Source organism: Anolis carolinensis, chromosome 2, assembly GCF_035594765.1.
Source record: "Anolis carolinensis isolate JA03-04 chromosome 2, rAnoCar3.1.pri, whole genome shotgun sequence".
NCBI classification, from domain to species: Eukaryota; Metazoa; Chordata; class Lepidosauria; order Squamata; family Dactyloidae; genus Anolis; species Anolis carolinensis.
In genome coordinates, this window is record NC_085842.1 from 234,756,162 (window position 1) to 234,775,226 (window position 19,065).

Genomic DNA, 19,065 nt, shown 5'->3' on the forward strand with positions numbered 1-19,065 from the left:
CATGTCAAGGCGGCCTCTCTGATCAAGAATGAGACATTTTTACAACTTTTTTTCACAAGTCTAGTTGCAACCCATCTCAGATGCTTAAATGTAGCTCTGAATTTTTAAAAAGATGTTTTCCTGCAGACATTGCTGCAGAATCACAGCACACATTGAATTTTCCTAGCTTCAGATGATGAGGACTTACAGAATAGAGTGTTACATGGCTTATGTGGTAAGGAGTTAGTAAGCCTAGGACTAGCTAATAAAGTCCTTATACATATCCGAGAATGTCAGAATCAGGATTGAGCTTCCTATAAAACCCAAATCTTATATCCTAGTTGTGTTTGCAAGGAAAGCTTCTTGTTGTTATATGCTTTCCAGTCAACTCCAATAACCCAGTTCATAACAAATCTCAGGCATTGATTTAGAACAATTCCTCACATTTAGGCAGGAAGTAGAAATAGAATGAGGTGCTATCAGTATATTGGTGGTATTGGACTCCAAAAACATTCCTAATAGTTTAGTTCATAAATTAAATATCATAGAGATAGGGAACATCACCATTCAGTTACCATGGTGTCAAAAAGAGGAGTTTCCAAACACCACACTCTGAGCATGTCCCTTGAGGAAAACTAGAAGATCGTAAGATTATCGTAACCCTGACATATGTCCCATAGTATTGAAAGTCATGTATAGGGAATACGTTGCTTTTGTCCAGTTCCTGGAGTAGAGAAATCTGTCTCATCACCAAGCCTGAAGCATATTCACAAAAATCTACATTTATCTTTCATAGAATTCATTTACAACTAAGAATTGGGTTTTATAGAGTAACTCAGATGTAGTGTAGTTATAACAGTGAATAAATGTTTTGTTTCTGAGTTTTAAACTTTTAAAAAGCCACCCAGCTAGACATCCAGAGTATATTATGGCAGCAAGTTCTACATGTTCATAAAGCACTCCCTGTTGTTGTTCCGCCTGAAGTTAGTCAACAAGCAGGTCACATCATTCTGGTCAAGATGAATGTTTCAAAGGCAACCACTGAAGAAAGCCTGAGTCCAAACAAGAGTGAAAAAAACTGCATTATTTGGGCAATTATAGAATTTAGGAACTAAGCTAGCAAAGTATTTTGATGTGAAGTTTAAATCAAACTCTCTCTCTAGGGAGAATAGATTAGCACCTACCCTGGCCACATTCTGCAAAAATTTGAAGACTTGGATGTTTCAATGTGCTTTCAAACAGTAGGTCCATTTTTATCACCATCCAGTTTTAACTATTTACAGCCCTAACCCTCAGTCTTTTGCCCTATTCCTGAATTGCCTTGTGTTTTGAAGTCCATTGCCTTGCGTTTTTGCACATGCCTGCCTTCCCAGTAATTTCTTAATATCCCCACCATTTAGTCCTGATACTCGCTGATGTATTTTATGAATGTTACTTTACTCTTATTGTTTTATTTAATTATGCTGTTGTTGTATTGTTTTATCTGTTGATTGGGCTTGGTCCCCATGTGAATTGCTCCGAGTCCCCTCAGGGAGATGGATGCGGGTTATAAATAAAGTATTATTATTATTATTATTATTATTATTATTATTATTATTATTAATGGCTAAAATATTAAATGCTTCAATAGTATACTGTTTCAAGGAGTGATTATTTTCCAGTAGATTCCTCTCATGCAAATAGCAGCATGTCCTAAGTGCAGAAATACATTCTGGATTGGGATTTTTCTTAGTTATGTCTTATGCATTTATGCTCAGAGAGTCAGCATTGTGTAGTGGTTTCAGTGTTGGACTACAACTCAGTATTTGAGTTCCCACTTGGGCATGGAAACACACTAAAGAGCTCATCACATTAGGGAATTTTAGCACCTGGGACTCTTGGAGGATGCTGGGAGGATGGAGTCTGCTGGATGCCATCTGGTGATGCACAGCTACTTCTGGTGGGGCTCCATCCTTCCAGCATCCTAGGACACTTCTCAGAGAACACAGGGGGTTTCCCATGTTCTCACTGAGAAGAACAGGGCCAGTGTGGGGGGAAGTTGGGTGGCAACATTCCCCCCCCCCATGGGATGAGTAAGTGGGGGATGTGGGGGAGATACGGAGCATGGAGTCCCTCACTGCTCGTCAAATTTGCCACAATGCAAATGGTGAATCCTCCAGCTGTCACCTGCCATGTGGACCTCAATGTGATGATGTCCTGTGTGAGCTTAGGCAATTTACACTCTCTCGAACTCAGGAGAAGGGAAAGGAAACTATTGGAGCAACTTGAAGGCACACAACAATTTAAGATTTATTTATTTTCTACCCCACTTTTCTCCCCATATGGGAGAAATAGTTAAAACAACATACACTTAAAACAATAGAAGATATAAAATTTGGGAGGACTGACCACAAGCAAAACACCATGTGTAATGATTTCAATATGGAAAGGATCAATGTCCAGGCATTATTGTACCCTGATGTGAGCACTTCACAGGCTGTTAGATATAGACTGGCATTTTTTTTTCTTTAGCACACCAGCAACTAGCACTAAACTAGCAATCATCAGATAATGACCAGCACAGGTCTAAGGACTACAAATTTGAGTAGTATTGCTTTAGACAGTTTTACATATGAATCTCTTTACATATGGCATCTAGATCAGTGGTTCTAACCCGTGGGTCCCCAGATGTGTTGGCCTACAACTCCCCGAAATCCCAACCAGTTTAACAGCTGTTAGGATTGCTGGAAGTTGAAGGCCAAAACATCTGGGGACCCACAGATTGAGAACCCCTGATCTAGAGGTTGCAAAATCATGTGTGGAAAGGGTTTCACTATTTCCAAGAAAGAAAATATTTCATTGGTGGCTATTATTCCCCCCACCCCAACTCCATTTTTCTCAAACTTTATAATTTTTCTACTAGAAAATTCAATAAGCCAAGGGATTCACTACTCTATTATTTTGCTCCCTTAATGCTCACTGGGCTACTAGGATTAAATAATATACAAAAGGGATGTTATAGCACATTAGAGGCTGAGAGAACAAAGTTAGCAGCATAATTTTATAGACAAGATGCATCTGATGAAGTAGATTTCAAGTAGTCTATAAAAGTTTATATTATTAATTTTTCTTTCTCGGTCTCTAAAGTGCTAGACGAGCCTTTTGTAGGCTGATATTCCATATTAACACAGCTATGTCATCGAATTAAACAGGTTTAATCAAATTGTCCCTTCATAAATCCAGATTTATGTCTAGAAACATCTCTTTGATGAGGATTTACCTTAAATTAGAGTAGTGAGTCCAGATAGATGACCCTCAAGTGACCTCCAGTTATAGAATTGCATTATTATCTATTGCTTTTCAAACAAAAAATACCACACTCTGTTCATCAATTGATCCTCCCCACCTCCCACCACACTACAAACAGGAGTAATTTCATCAACAGCAGTATCAGTGCATCAATTCTTTTCACTGTCACCGCTGGCATTTTAATCAATTAATACACGATTGATTCATTTGTTCTCCTGCCACCACACATCCCTTGCTCCTGTTATTGAAAGGATAGCATTACCACTATTGCTAACATATTGTAATATGATATCAGATAGCATTTTATCCCCCGATATTAGGTAAAGAGGAAATAGCTAAGACGCACTGCTAAAAATATTGATGCTTGATAAAATAGTTAGTGTGTTTCAGTGTGGTTTCTTCTTTTTAAACATGATATTAGCAGAAATATTATTTTAAAGGAAAAATGGAATTCTCCTGTAACTTGCATAACGATGTATTTGAATGGAATTGTGATTTTTTTCCACTGATATTTCAAGGGCTCGTAATAGATATTAATAATCGTAGCGGAAATACAAGAACTTCTGAATCAGCTCTCCCTGTAGAAAATGCCTTTGATGTTCTACCTCATGGTTGGTTATTTACATGAAAAGATATAATGTTCTGGAGTCCAGATTTATTGCACAACAAATCCATCATTATTATCTGTCTAATGCTCAGGGGTTGTATTTTGTTGGATGGTGGCAATGTTTCATTTGCACCCTCCAGTTTTGGTAGCAAAAAGAGTTTGCACTTTACTCTTAGGCTGCATCTACACTAGAATTAATTTAGTTTGACATCACTTGTAACTGCCCCACCAAACTACTGATCCCAGGATTCCATAATATTGAGCCTTGGCAGTTAAAGTGGTGTGAACCCGCATTAATTTGCAGTGTTGATGCACCCTAAGAATACACAGACTACTTATGAAGGGGGAATTTACAGCTTTAGTAAAAAAAATTAAAGTAAACCTAAGCAATTATTATTATTCTTTCCTTTATTCTTAGAAAGTTCTCTTTTAATATTCTGAATTCTAAAATCTAAAATATTCCCAAATGGTCCACATGGGTGAACGAGATAGTGACACCTCTGCTTTTTGATGGGTCAGTGTACACAATTATTATGTCAATATTCTTTAAATTATTGCATAAAATTACTTTTCAGGCTATATTCATAACTGAATTTCATGTTTAGAACTTGTATGTGATCTCTAAAATTTGTGTGTGTGTGTGCGTGTGTGTGTACAAATACAGGTATTCCAGAATTCAAAATGAAAAAGCCAAATAATTTCTGGTTCTAAGCATTATGGATAAGGGATACTAAATGTGATAGTTTTTTTTTATAAATGGCTAAATGAGTCATTCAGACAATAACATTTTATCTTGGGCTGAAATACTGTATTTTAGCTTGAATTTATTTTTTCCCCACAAGTCTACTAAACTATTCCTGAAAAAGAAGGGAAGTGGGGATTTCTAAAAATTATTCTCAACCTTTGGTAGAGCTACTATAACACTGTTCAGATATGTATTAGGTTGTAATTGCTGCATCCACTAATAGGATAAACCTCAGCAAGCTGTACATACTACACTGAAAACAAATTTTGAAAGAAAGTATGTGTTAGCACAAGGAGCTCCCCCTTTTTATGCCTTTTTGCAGTGCAATTAATTACTGAGTTCATTAATTAATGAACATATTAAAGAAAGACACCATTACTGACTTGGGGAGACCTGATATATTACTGAGTCAATAAAGTATTGAACACAGTGAGGGACCTTTTGGTAGATTTTTTCCTTCCTTCATTTTGTAACCTACAATCACATATATTATTCTTGCCTAGTCAGCAATTTCATGGCTGCTCTTATATTTCATATTTCTAATTCCTTTAATCAGTGATAGGTACAACAGTGTTTTACAACCTTGCTAATGAACAGTTGGTCAGTTGGAACACTTAAATGTCAGGTGTAATACAGCAAGTTCCTCTTCCCTCGTTCCTCATTCAACAATGCTTTTTTAGAGGCTTATATGAAGCAGCAGATGGAGAGGGGAAAAAGACACAAGGATGGTGCAAACGGCTGGAATCACTTGGGGAAAAAGACTGCAAAGACTTATTAGAGCTTATAGAATAAAGGAAATAATATATAGAAATATTATTACTGTTAATAATGTTCTAGATACTTACTTACTTACTTACTTAGGCGATCCCTCATAGTTCGAGGATGATGGTCCTCCATTTCTTGGAAGACGCCTGTGCATGATTTTTTTAATGAGTGGAGGTCGGTGCACGGCCGGTCAACGCACAGTCTTCACAGAGTGAGGTCCTAGCAGTGGTGTGATTAACACAACGAGAGTGGCTTCTCAGTCTGTTGCAGCCTTATTCCGCCTTCACAGCCATTGTAACATGTACCATGTTATCCTCCACCTGCTCCGCCGTTGAGGTCTTTGGGTCTTCGGATTGTTCTTGGTCTGGATCCTCCCCTGTAGACACTCCTGGGAGTGTGTGACTTCCATGGTTGTGCCTGCAGGTTCATTGGAACACGCAAGCCCCTTCACCACGTGAAGGTGACAAATCCATCAAAGGGGATTCAATTCCTTTGCTCACAGAGATGTTGCATCTATTAGACTGGGTTGTATTGTGTCTTGTAGTCCATCCCTGAGCTTTCAGGGACTGCAGATTAACAACCTCATCAGACAGGGCTTGGGAAGCAACCTAGGACACTTTCCCACCAGTCCAGTGGTGGATGGGCACGCTGCCCATCCCATAACATTGCTAGACTTCTGGCAGAGGCCCAGCCCACAAATGGAGTAGAAGCAGCATACGACATTTCCTCCCAACAGGGTAGCCAGCCCATGTTGTGCTGTCTCCGATGGAGCCAGCATGGATCCTCGCTGCTTGGGCACACGTGTAATGGGGGAAGTGTCACCGCGAGGGAGTGGTATGCAAGGCAACTGATTCTGGTAGTGATACAGTTGATACAGCAAATTCAATGTATTCAGTGGGTACAGCATGGAAAGCAATAGTGCTTCCGCCACTTACTACTCTGAGCATTTATACACATGCCTCTTAGTATTCATGCCTATAACATCATAGATAAACAACCTGATTTCATACGTGCTTACTTAGAAGTAGTCCTCTCCAAATTCAATGAGACTTCCAAGCAGGAGCATATAATAATGTAGCCAATACCACTACTTTGAAACAAACGTAGTTAGGGCCTATAATGTAAAGATTTACAATTCTATACAGCATGTAGAAAATTCTTATGTTCTTGCAATTACAGGTAGTAACCCCCTCCCTCTGGCCTTCGACTCCAAAGTAATCACTGGTTGCATCTAAATTGGTGGAGTGATCATTTCCTGGCATTTCAAGTAGTTACAGTACATTGTTAATGTGTGAATGATGAATATAATTCCCTCCATTTCAAAAATCGGTGTGCAAATTAAGTCTAAATGCATGCCATAAATTTACTAGTAGTAGCTTAAGGAGCACGGGTCAACTTTAGCACTATTTAAAAACTGAGGTCCTGCCCTAAAAAAGCTGGCTCATTATTTATGTATTTGCTTTGTAATATAAAGGAATTGTCTATCTTTCTCTTTCAATGTAAATGTTCTATTTGTACGGAGTGTGTTTCAGCCCTGCTTGCCTATATTCCATTTTAAGAAGGGAAGATTGGCTTTAAAGGAAATATGTAAGTTGCCAAAAAGTAAACACTGGGTGCCTTGTAAAAGAAATGGAAAAGTGGAAGTGCATGAAAGTTGCTGTGTGTCTTTGGAGTCAACTTTCCTTTTCTGTCATTGTTCTGATGCCATTCTGGATTTCATCTCTTATATGACTCCAAAAGAAAAAAAAACTTTGGAATTTATTTTAAGAGGGCCAAGGGTGGTGAAGGAAACCTTTGCTCTCCCTTTATATGTATTTGAGTACATACTTCATTCATGGTTATGATTAACATGACATGTTGTAATGTGAAAACATAATGCGCTTTTAAAAAATTCCTTTGGGCATTTGAAAGTTAAACCACATTTGTGTGACACATATTTTTTTTCCCTTCATTTAAAACTCCAATGTGGACTTGGACCTGTAATATTTTGAAACATTGATTCATGATCATGGAATGATGATGATGACTTTTTGCATTCCTGTAATTGGAATTGCTCTGTGACTATGAGAAAAGTCCTTTTTTGATGTGCCCCTCCCATGGTTTCATTGAAACAAGTTATTTCATGCCATGTTTTCATTTTAATAAGTATTATATACGCACCAGGGAAATGTAAATGACAACTGTTCTGCAAGCAACTATTTGATGCACAGCAACATCTTTCTTGATATTTTATATCCATGATCCAAAGAGCCATTCATGACATTCTGCACATTCATAAGGGTTATTCCATATTCCCCCTTCATGTTGCTGCTATTTGCCCCCAAAATCATCTCTGGAAGACGAGGAAATTTTCTAGAGCAGTCTGTGATAAAGCTGAAATCAAGGTAAATTCCAGGGAGAAGAATCAGATTCCTGCCATTCCCTATATGCTTGGAAGCATTTTTGATGGTCATTTTAGAACCCATTCTGATTACGTTATGATTATAATTATAAGTTTATGGAAGGTTTTTTTTCCCTTTTCTTCTTCTAGGCCATTCGCTGTACATTGGTAAATTGCACATGTGAATGTTTCCAACCAGGGAAGATAAACCTGAGAACCTGCGATCAGTGTAAACATGGCTGGGTGGCACATGGTAAGAACTATTTTCCTTCCACACTTCTTCCCCAGGCCACAGCTTTGGAAACCAGGAAAAAGGGGAGTCCCCACAATTGTTTTTAAGGATGGGAGGTAACAGTGGGAATTCCTTGGCAAACAGCATTGAAGGGCAAGCAGTGGCAAGCAATATGCCAAGGAATCCATGTTGTTAACACACATTAAATGAAACTATTTAAGCAAGCTAGGTTCACACACCTAGTAGTTTGAGGTAGATTTGTGGATTTCTGAGTATAACAAGCTGTGGTTAATTAGAATCACAGGCTTCCAAAATAACAACCACTCCATGGAATGAAGGCATGGAATAATGAATTCAAGGATGTCTGTCCCTGTTTTGATTTATTGTGACATCTGAATCAAGTCATAGTAAATACAAATCAACATTAACTGTCTATTGTTTTATTAGGGTGGTTAGCAAGTTAATATGATCCCAGTGAACTATTTACAATATAGCTAGTGTTGCTTATGGTATCACTGTGTTGTGGAGCTTTCAACACATATAAAAATAGCTAATAATTCATTATTTTTTGATAGAAATTGAAACAAGTTAGAGTCTGTCTTTCAGAACCCAACACAGCAGAAGGAAGGCATTTTTTCTACATTGATTGAGTGAAAAGCTTGGTGGTGTTTCACCCACATAAATGTGGCCTAGGTAATCAGGGCACAAGCAGGAAGGTATGTTTTGCTGGAATCTTTTCAACAATTCTCTAGAGTAACAAAGTTACTGTAATGGTCCAGAATTTGTAGTCAAGTATTTCACTGCTAGCAGTTTTATACCCCACTTTACCCAATCTCAAAACTACTTCTTAAAGACCTATCCATTTTAAGAGTCCTATAGCTAATAGCTAATGGGATGAAAGTGGGAAATGTTATGTCCAACTTGTTTCAGTGGAAGAGATTTGATTGTATGTCCTATATTCATGTCATTTAGCACTTTTTTGACCTTTGAAAGGTTACAGTGCCCATAAACCTCAAGAAATTCAAGGTGCTGTACATGATGTTACATCATAGTAAAGATATAAGTTAGAGACAATGTGATTAGCCCATGATCTCCCTATAAAAATGTACAGTTGTCGAAAGTTTCGCAGCCAGAATCACTGGGGTGTTGTGTGGTTTCCGGGCTGTATGGCTGTGTTCTAGCAGATTTTTTTCTAATCCTCTGAAGATGCCAGCCACAGATGCAGGTGAAACGTCAGGAGAAACCATACCACACCCCAAATGCACAGCTGTTTAAAGAGTTCAGCTTTCACCTTCTTATTCTAAATATAACATTTTATCCATGGCATCACAGTCTCCATCTGAAAAAAAAATCCAGTTTGCTTTGTTTGTAGTTACCAGCCATGTTTGACAACAACAATAAGCTTGTAAACAGCCAAAAGCTTGATTTGTGGATTGGAATGGCTAAACAAACCATGAAACAAAAGGCCCCCATTGAAATCCTAGCTGGAAATAAAAAGTGTGTGTGCTGTTGGTGATGGGTGGGGAGATGTTATTATTATCAAAGTCCCAAAATGTGCTTGAATCAAAAACTTGGGTTTATAGTACAGGCAATCTATTGGGGTTTTCCCTGACTCCAGAATTATTGAAAGAGAATGTGAGGTTTTTAGTGCCCAGGTTTTCTTTTAAAAGACTGTAAATATTCCAAAAAGTTTCACATGACTTCCTTTAATTAGAAAATGTGTCAAGGATAGGTTATAGCTCATACAAAAGTTTAAGAGAAAATACATTTTAGGAACCATCTCTAACTCAGATGCTTCAGATATTGCCTTAATCCCACCACCAAACTTTGCTTTGCATTGAAAAGTAATAGCTTTGTACACTTAGATATATTTAAGGCTCAAGACAATACACATATTAATACATAAAAATATAGATATTTTATACGTTTTTATATATTAATTTGTTGTAATTGGAATGTATTTTATGTAGATGTTTTATTGCTGTACTACCGGGCTTGGTCCCCATGTAAGCCCTTCGGGGAGCTAGCGCAGGATATAAGAATAAAATTGTTGTTGTTGTTGTTGCTGCTGCTGCTGCTGCTGCTGTTGTTGCTGTTGTTATAGTGGCCTGAATCCCAGTAGTAGTCTCAACTATAGGGGACTCATCGAATCAGTTGTTGAATTGTAAGTCCCATTGATTCAGTGAGCCTGCTCCTTTTGGAAGTATTATGTGCCATGAGTTCATTGCAGAAATGTGTCCTCCTTGCTGTCTAAATAATGCGAATAGTGAGGGCGTGGTTGTTAAGATTATGTGTCACAGAATATTCACCAGCTTCACTGGCTTCATGAGACACTTCTCATGAAATTTGAAAGCTCTGGTGCTATATAGCATTAGCATTAAGACACAAAACTCCGATAACTACAAAGCAACTCTGCAGTCTAGTGCCAACTGGCATTCATTGCCATAATCTAAACATTGATGGTTGTGAGGATAATGGGGTGAGGATAGGGAAGGAGAGAATGGATACATAGAATTCTTTGAAAATTTTGATTGAAGAACAGAAAAACATGCAAAAATTTATTTTTGGCTTTAGAAGTTATTTTTGGATAGGCTCCTTCTCCAATGCACATTTAATTTCCATCAGCTGGGTTTCCTGTTGTCAGTCTTTCATCTGTATTTTGGTTAAACTTAATCTCACTTTATGCAGTGCAAGATGACACTGTTTAACAAACAAGCTCCCTTGAGGCATGTGATGCAGTCTATATAATGGGTAGCAGGAAGGAACCTATGAAGACATATGGTTGTCTCTTCATTTTGGATCTTGTTTTTTTTTTTTCTTTCCTGATCATAACAAATTTTCCTAACACATCTCTGAATTTCACTATGGATATATATGTGTTTGATAAACAGAAATTTACATTAGAGAACTGCATCCTGCCAATATGCTTAAATTTCTTGGTCCTCTTTGAATAAATCCAATCACTGTGTTTACATTTTGTGGCAAAGCAAAACCAGTGATATATACAGATATATTTTTCTCAGACACATTCCAAGCATATGTGTATAAATTAGTACCTTAAGACTGTGGCAGGTCCACACGAGTTATTTAGTTTAGCTGCTGTCCAGAATCTTTAGAGAGTTGTTCCTTGAAGACTAATAAATGTTTTGCAATTAGAGCACTTGAGTTTTGAAATCACAGAGCAATAAAAGATAGAGAAGAATTTAGACCCATTATCATATCACTGAAAAAGTACCAAGTTTTCACTTTCTAAACAAACATACAAACTGGAAAACACTTACTGAATTGCATTCTTTTGCGGGGAAAATTAAATACAAAAATTGTATATTGGCGAAAAAGCACTCAAAATATGTGTTTTAGTGTATGAATACATAAAAAGCATTACAGGAAAGAAAGCTACTTTCAGAATGTGAGTATAGATTGAGCATCACTTATCCAAAATGCTTAGACCAGAAGTGTTGTGAATTCCTGATTTTCCTCTCCAGACTATGGAATATCTGAAGAGAAATCTTGGAGATAGAACACAAATCTCAAGATGGAACATATTTATGGTTCATATACACTATATACACTATATACACAATATTTAAAATACGTTTCTTCATGAATCAAATTTGTGTATATTGAAACATCAGAAAGTAAAGGTATCATTATCTCAGCCACCCGTGTAGACAATTTTGTGGTATTCTGGATTTTAGAATTCCGGATAAGGGATGTTCAACCTGTACTATGAGATAAGCTATAAGTATGCTTAATGCCACTTGTAAAAGCACCATTAGATCATAGGCCACTCTCTTTATGTTTTCTTCCATTACTAGTCTGCCTAGAGGAACACGTTTTAAAGCTTCATCATAAGGTGAATTCATGGTGTAAACATCAAATGAGACTAATTGTTCCCAATACAGAGACAAGTTGCTGAAATGGATTGGAAAATGAAGCAGACACAACTATGGGAAACTGGAGCTCAGGGGGAAAATAGCAAAGTAACTCATTGGCACATCAAAATTTGATGGTTGTAATGCCCCACCTCCTTTATTGTTCTAGGATTCTTTCACACTACATCATTATATAGCTTTATGATGCCATAGCAATATTTTATAGAATTATGGGATTTTCAGTTAAAACTGAGAGCTCTACAGCCATTTTCCAAACATTTCATGTTGGTGGCACACCTTTTAGACAAGCATTATTTTGTGACATAGGAAGTCAGTTTTAGTAGCAAAACAGAGGTTAAAGAGATACAGACACATACATAAATTGTAATAAAGAAATGTATGGGAAACAACATATCTCACAAAACCTTTTATTTACATTTTATAAAAATACAAATTTCCATCCAATCCTGCAGCTCCCGAGAAGAGAGTAGGCATTTATCTGGGAAGAGAGACTCCACTTTAGACTTTCCCTTCCAAACCTGTGACTTGCAAGGAGACAGATGGCATTGATCTGCACACACACTCTTCTCTGGGCTCCAATCCTTCCGCCTATTCTCACAAGCAAGTTGTAGCATAGTTTCGAAAGCCAAAGAAAGGGGAATGACAGGAAAAACAAAGTGGTGATATTTTGAAATTTCTGTATTTTTAATAATTAAATTAATTTTCAGAAATTACCATGCCAGGCTCACACAGCAGAATTTTTGGAGCGAAATGTCAGTGCTTGGTAGGAGACCACACATAGGAATGTCCCTTACTCCATTACACTGAAGTGATTCAACATGGGCAAATTTGATAGATATCATCCCACGTGTTTTCCCCCTTTTTCTCCAGTTATATAGCGATTCCTGAGCTCAGAAGGTGATCTCTGCCCATCTTCTCCCCCACCCCCCAGCCCCAGTTTCCAGACACTTCAGAAACACTTCCCTGACAAGACTCAGACGTAGGGAGGAAGTCCTCCAGCATCACCTGATGGACTTAGTTATACATTGTTTCCTTTATGTATTACAAGTGTATTACAAGTATTTAGAAACCGGGGGGGGGGGGACTCTGTGTGGGATAATGTCTTTAGATCATAATGAGAAATTTCCCTGGGAGGAAATAATCCCTCAGGTATCTTTGAACCAGGCCCAAGTATTTTTAAAAGAACTAACATTTTGAACCATGTGTAACTCGAGCAGGTTGAAATAGGGATTAAAAATGATTTTCTTAATAAAATGATGCATCTTGATTATTTTCAAATAAAAGAAATTAAGGAAATACCAGGTTACTGCAACCCAGTGTTTTCGGCTTTTGACAACACATAAAGAGATACCTTTTACTATTTAAATCTGTTACTTTTTGTGACAGAAATATTCCTAATGGCTAAACAACAATAAATCAGAGTTGAGATATAGAAGTATGCAGTTTGGACACTTTCTCTGTATAAAAATATTAATTTCAATGCTTTAAAAAATGCCAGTTGAATGAAGCCCATTTTGTTTTTGAAACCTATACATTTCCAAGGCTTATAATGCAGTTTGACGACTGAAACCATGTTTACTCTAGAAAATACAAATAGTTACAAATGTGTGTATGAAAAAATACAAACCAGCTTAATGAGAATAGAAGAAAACATTTTTGTAAAATGTAAAGAAGAAAGGACTAAAACAATAAAATGTACTTCGGAAATATATGTAAGTATGAATGTTCCTTATAAAAAGAAGAAAGTCTTATAATCCAATACAGTACTGAGACCCAGTGTAAATAATGGTGCCAATCTGAGAAATGGAAAAAGATGAAACCGACAGATATTCATAACCTAAGTTATAAAACAAGTAATAGGAAATGTGCACAACTAGCACAACACTCTGGGCAGAGGTAATCCTGGCCTTCACTTGAACATGCAGTGGAAAGTTGAATCCAGTAATATCCCCAAACTATAAATCTGGCTTTTTGAGGGGAGTACTACTATATCCAAAATAGATAGAATTCCTATTAAGGGACTTTGTCTCCTGCCCAGCTAGTAGCAATTTGTTTTATTTGAATTCTGCCCATTAATATTACTAGGGACTAATTCAGATAATCAATGTTTTCCATGGAATTAGATGAAAATGAGAAAATGGAAGCTGTGTTGTCGAAGGCTTTCATGGCCGGGATCACAGGGTTGTTGTATGTCTTTCGGGCTGTGTGGCCATGTTCCAGAAGTATTCTCTCCTGACGTTTCGCCCACATCTATGGCAGGCATCCTCAGAGGTTGTGAGGTATGGATAAATTAAGTAAGGAAAGGAAAGAATATATATCTGTGTATAGTCCAAGGTGTGGCAAGAGTTCTTTGTCACTGGGAGCCAGCATTAATGTTTCAGTTAATCACCCTAATTGGCATTGGAAATGTTTTGTCCCTTGCCTGGGGGCATCCTTTGTTCAGTCAAGTCCTCATTGTGTTGGTTCCCATCTACTGTTTTGATTTTGGAGTTTTGTAATACTGGTAGCCAGATTTTGTTCATTTTCATGGTTTCTTCCTTTCTGTTGAAGTTGTCCACATGCTTGTGGATTTCAATGGCTTCTCTGTGTAGTCTGACATGATAGTTGTTAGAATGGTCCAGCATTTTTGTGTTATCAAATAGTATTCTGTGTCCAGGCTGGTTCATCAAATGCTCTGCTATGGCTGATTTCTCTGGTTGAATTAGTCTGCAGTGCCTTTCATGTTCTTTGACTCTTGTTTGGGCGCTGCGTTTGGTGGTCCCTAACTATCATGTCAGACTACTCAGAGAAGCCATTGAAATCCACAAGCATGTGGACAACTTCAACAGAAAGGAAGAAACCATGAAAATGAACAAAATCTGGCTACCAGTATTACAAAACTCCAAAATCAAAACAGTAGATGGGAACCAACACAATGAGGACTTGACCGAACAAAGGATGCCCCCAGGCAAGGGACAAAACATTTCTAATGCCAATTAGGGTGATTAACTGAAACATTAATGCTGGCTCCCAGTGACAAAGAACTCTTGCCACACCTTGGACTATACACAGATATATATTCTTTCCTTTCCTTACTTAATTTATCCATACCTCACAACCTCTGAGGATGCCTGCCATAGATGTGGGCGAAACGTCAGGAGAGAAAACTTCTGGAACATGGCCACACAGCCCCAAAGACATAAAATGGAAGCTGCCTTTCAGGGAGATCTCTTAGAGTTTCATATGGTTGTTAAAACACGGGGAATAAATGAAATTGGGGGGATATTGTACAGCATGGCCTGGAGTCACTGAATTAGGGTTGCTCAACGTCACTTCTCAGAAACAATCCTGAACAAAGAATAATAGCAAAACATACCTTCCAAATAGAATAAAGTGGTTAAACTCTCATAGCTCAGTGCTGTGGAAGCTGTGGTTTAACAAGGTAGTTCAACAACTCTGCCAAAGAGTGTGGTGCTTCACCAACCTACAAATCCCAGAATTCCATAGTATTGAGTCATGATAATTAAAGTGATGTCAAATGGAATTCATTCTGCAGTAAGATGCACTCCTAGAAGCCACACCACTGTGATTGGGTTTACAAATACGAATTGCAACTGGATTTACCAGTTCTTTTTCACAATCTTTTTTCTTCCCCACTGAAGCAGCTTGGAGTTTGGGGAAATGTTTAAAGTTTAGGGGTCCCCCTCCCCTATTCTTTACTGGTGGCAAATGTAGCATATCAGTATAAGAACAGATTCATTGAAAGGTTCTCTTTTATTTGTTTCTGTTGGCATATGTTCAATTTATTGAGTTTTGACCCTTATGCTATAGTGGTAATCCTACCGTCAATGCTTTTTAATGCTCAGGCCAACCGTTTTGTAGCTTGTAGTGGCCTGTGCTTACCACTGCTACTCTTAAAAAGGAATTGGTTGTTTCTCGTGTGAATCTCTGGTGTTTAAAGGATTTAAGAACTAGACTGTTTTAATTTGCTTCCAGCAGAAACTTGGCTTATGTTTTTTCAGCTTGGAGGAGGCTTTATTTATTTTTGAAATGGTTTAAGTTGGCTAAACCATTTCCTTGGTCTGGAGTTGTCAGGCAAACAAGTTTTTTTTTAAAGAGAGATTTTGAGACATGTTATAATACTTTAAAAAAAACAGTTAACACTGGCATTTTATAAGCATTTTGATTTAATGCAGATCAGTGCTACTGAGGATGGAAAAAGAAACTGAATTAAGAGAATAACAGCTGAAAGGGTTCTTTTTCAACTTTCTCAACTTTTTGTGGCATTAGCAAAAACAAAAAGAATTATCATCGCCTCAGGTCAATGTTAAGTCCTGTTTATTTCAGTCATAGATATAAACACATGCTTACATTTCTTCCATTAAAATAACTGGATTTCAGCCTGCTCAACCTTGGTTGAATTGTTTTTCCTTTTCATATGCATGTGCCCACTTCTTACCTCAAAATATCATTTTGTAATCTCTATGAGAATAAATGAATATAACATTTCAATTTTGCATCATTTCCTTTTGTCAATAAGTCATCTTTGACATCTCCACCTCTTCTCTGCATGTTCATAATTATCTCCTAGCAATGTTCATAATTCATGTTTTATTCTGTTTCAAAACAGAAGATTCCTGTTCCTCAAATTCCAGGAAGTTTTATGAAATGACTCTTAATTCCAGCACTGCGTTGGAATAGGGACTAAAGGGTTTCTTCTGACCGAAGTCAAAAGCATATATTTAATAGTGATTTGGTAAAATAAATTTATAATGTTAGACCATCATTCAACACTATTGCTATTACAATTATTATTATTACAATTGCAAATCAACTAAAATAACAATACAGAGTAACAACTGCTTATGGTATAAAAAAAATAAAATGTGAACCTACTAAAGAGCATAAATCTCTTATAACCTCTTTTTTGCATACATTAGAATGCCCAAAGCTTCTTTATGCAAGGAAGGAGGTACTGAGAAAAGACAAGGCCCTTGAAGAATATCATGCCCTTTTTATCAGATGTAATAGTTAATTAGTAGCAAATTCGACAAATTAAAAATGAATATTGTATTCCTATTTTTGAAGCTGCTTCAAGCTTTGTAAAAGACTTGGGAAGCTTTTCAGAGAGCTGTGCTGATTCCATTTGTGTTAAATATTATCTATATGCATAATCATTGCATCATTAAAGTTTCTTTCACAATGTACATCTAAAAATTGGAAGGTTTTTCTAGCTCTGCGTTTGAGGAAACAGAGCATTCATGTAAATCGGAAATTCTCTTCCTTATGAAAAGTGGGAAGCCATTAACAAACAGAAAGTTCATGTTTTACAAAACATGTAAAGTATTTTGCAAAGCATATTAAGGCACCCATGTACAGACTGGTGCTTTATAAAAATTTCTTTGCCATGGTCTTGAAGTATTTGATTCATTCTTGCTGTTGTGTCCTGTCTTTTGATCAAAACCCTGCAGGCTTGATCCTGAGCATATTCACTGATGTAAGCATATGCTTTGATGGGATATATTCACTTGGATGCCAAGCTACAATACTTTCAGTCATCAAATATCAGTATCTTTCAGTTGTGAAAATGTGATGTTTACAAGCTAAATAGGAGAGCAACATCAGGCTTTCATTGTTTAATCACCCTGCTTCATTCACAGAATGTTTGGAAAGTGAGCAATGGGAGTTAACATTTGTCCTTCCCTTGTAATCCCTATATTTCCCCTTATCCAGGGAATTTCTTTAGAGCCCTGCATTCAGTAATTTAATTTAGGGAATTTTTGAGCCCAAAGGAGGATAGCAAGATAGTGGGAACACCACATGTCCATAAGCGTGAATGTGGCAACAGAAACAAGAATATCTCTGCAAATGGATGTGTCCGTTGGGTGTACCGTTGGTTTTCAACTCTCATTTTCTTCAGAGGTGGGAACATTTAAACAACTGAATGTCTGTGTTTTTAAAATTCTGTTATTGTTGCGTGTTTAAAACAATAACAAGAGCTACTGTACATGATGTGATTTCTGGAGATATTATTTACAATTCTTCAGAAGACAATGTATTCGTAAAAAATCATAAAAGTCTACTTCTCTGTGAATTTTGCAACAAAATGTGATGTTGAGGGACTCGGGTATACAGTCCACTTGGATAAGATTTAAGAAGAGGGGAAAAGTATCAGCACTATATATGGAAGTATGCAGATAATATTCAAATCATTTTTTGCAGAATTTCTGGGCATGCATCTTCAATATCTGAATGCAAACAAGTCATGTCAAATGAACATAAAACCGGTTTTCAGAAATAGCACCACTTCTACTTGCCTTTAAGATCACCTTATGCTTCTTCATATGAAGTGCTGTGACTTTATCATTTTATGGCAGTTTATTACATCATAAAGTTTTATATCTCGCTAATGATCCTACAGGAGGCTTAATTGTTTATAGTAACATCTTAATTAAGTAAAGTTCACCAGGTTAAACAGAATACAAATTGAAAGTGGAGCAAACTCTACCTCTATGTTGAAATGTAGCTCTATTAAATTAAAACAGAATTATTTAATGGTGAGAATAAAAATGTCATTTTTTAATATTAACATTGGCCCATATAACTTTCTTCTGTATTGCAGTGATCTGTGTCAGAAAGCTGCTGCATAGGAGACAATAACACATTCTCTTCAGGCTAGGAAATTTATTTGACGATATCGCTATTATTTTTAGTAAGGAATGTACCTCAGATTAGTTGTCCCCCCTGCCAGGCTTTCTTAATTATCCTGTTCCCATTCAGATTTCAGAAACAAGGAACATATTCTGGATTGTACACTTAGCAATGCTAAAGATCTTTCTAATTACAGTCTAATTGACGGCAGTCAAATTTGCTGGAGTATATTTAATCTGGCGCTGAAGTGTGAAACGGTCACAGTAGATGAACTTTATGACAATCGCGCACAAGTGTCCTGTTTAGTTTCAGGATACAAAGGAAGAGTGATTAAAAAGGATAATCATGACCCAAGGATCGTCATATCTTATGGACCTTATAACAGCCTGGCTAGTGTCAGTTATGAAGGGGTGCTTGTAAAACTACCTTAATTAACTTATATTCATCTAATTACAATGCTTGAAATCACTATTGATTTATCCAGCCGTGCACACTGAATATATCAATCTGCAAGTATACTGCATACTCAGGCAGCATGAACAA

General features: G+C 37.1%; 1 protein-coding gene across 5 annotated transcripts in view; it reads left to right on the forward strand.

Moving 5' to 3' along the window:
• Positions 1-19,065, forward strand: part of bnc2 (basonuclin zinc finger protein 2) — a 472,589-nt gene that overhangs the window by 312,594 nt on the left and 140,930 nt on the right. For all 5 annotated transcript variants that reach the window (XM_062971890.1, XM_062971893.1, XM_062971889.1 and 2 more), the window contains one exon: positions 7,915-8,017. In XM_062971890.1, the coding sequence (XP_062827960.1) occupies positions 7,915-8,017 (103 nt within the window). The remainder of the gene's footprint in view (positions 1-7,914; positions 8,018-19,065) is intronic.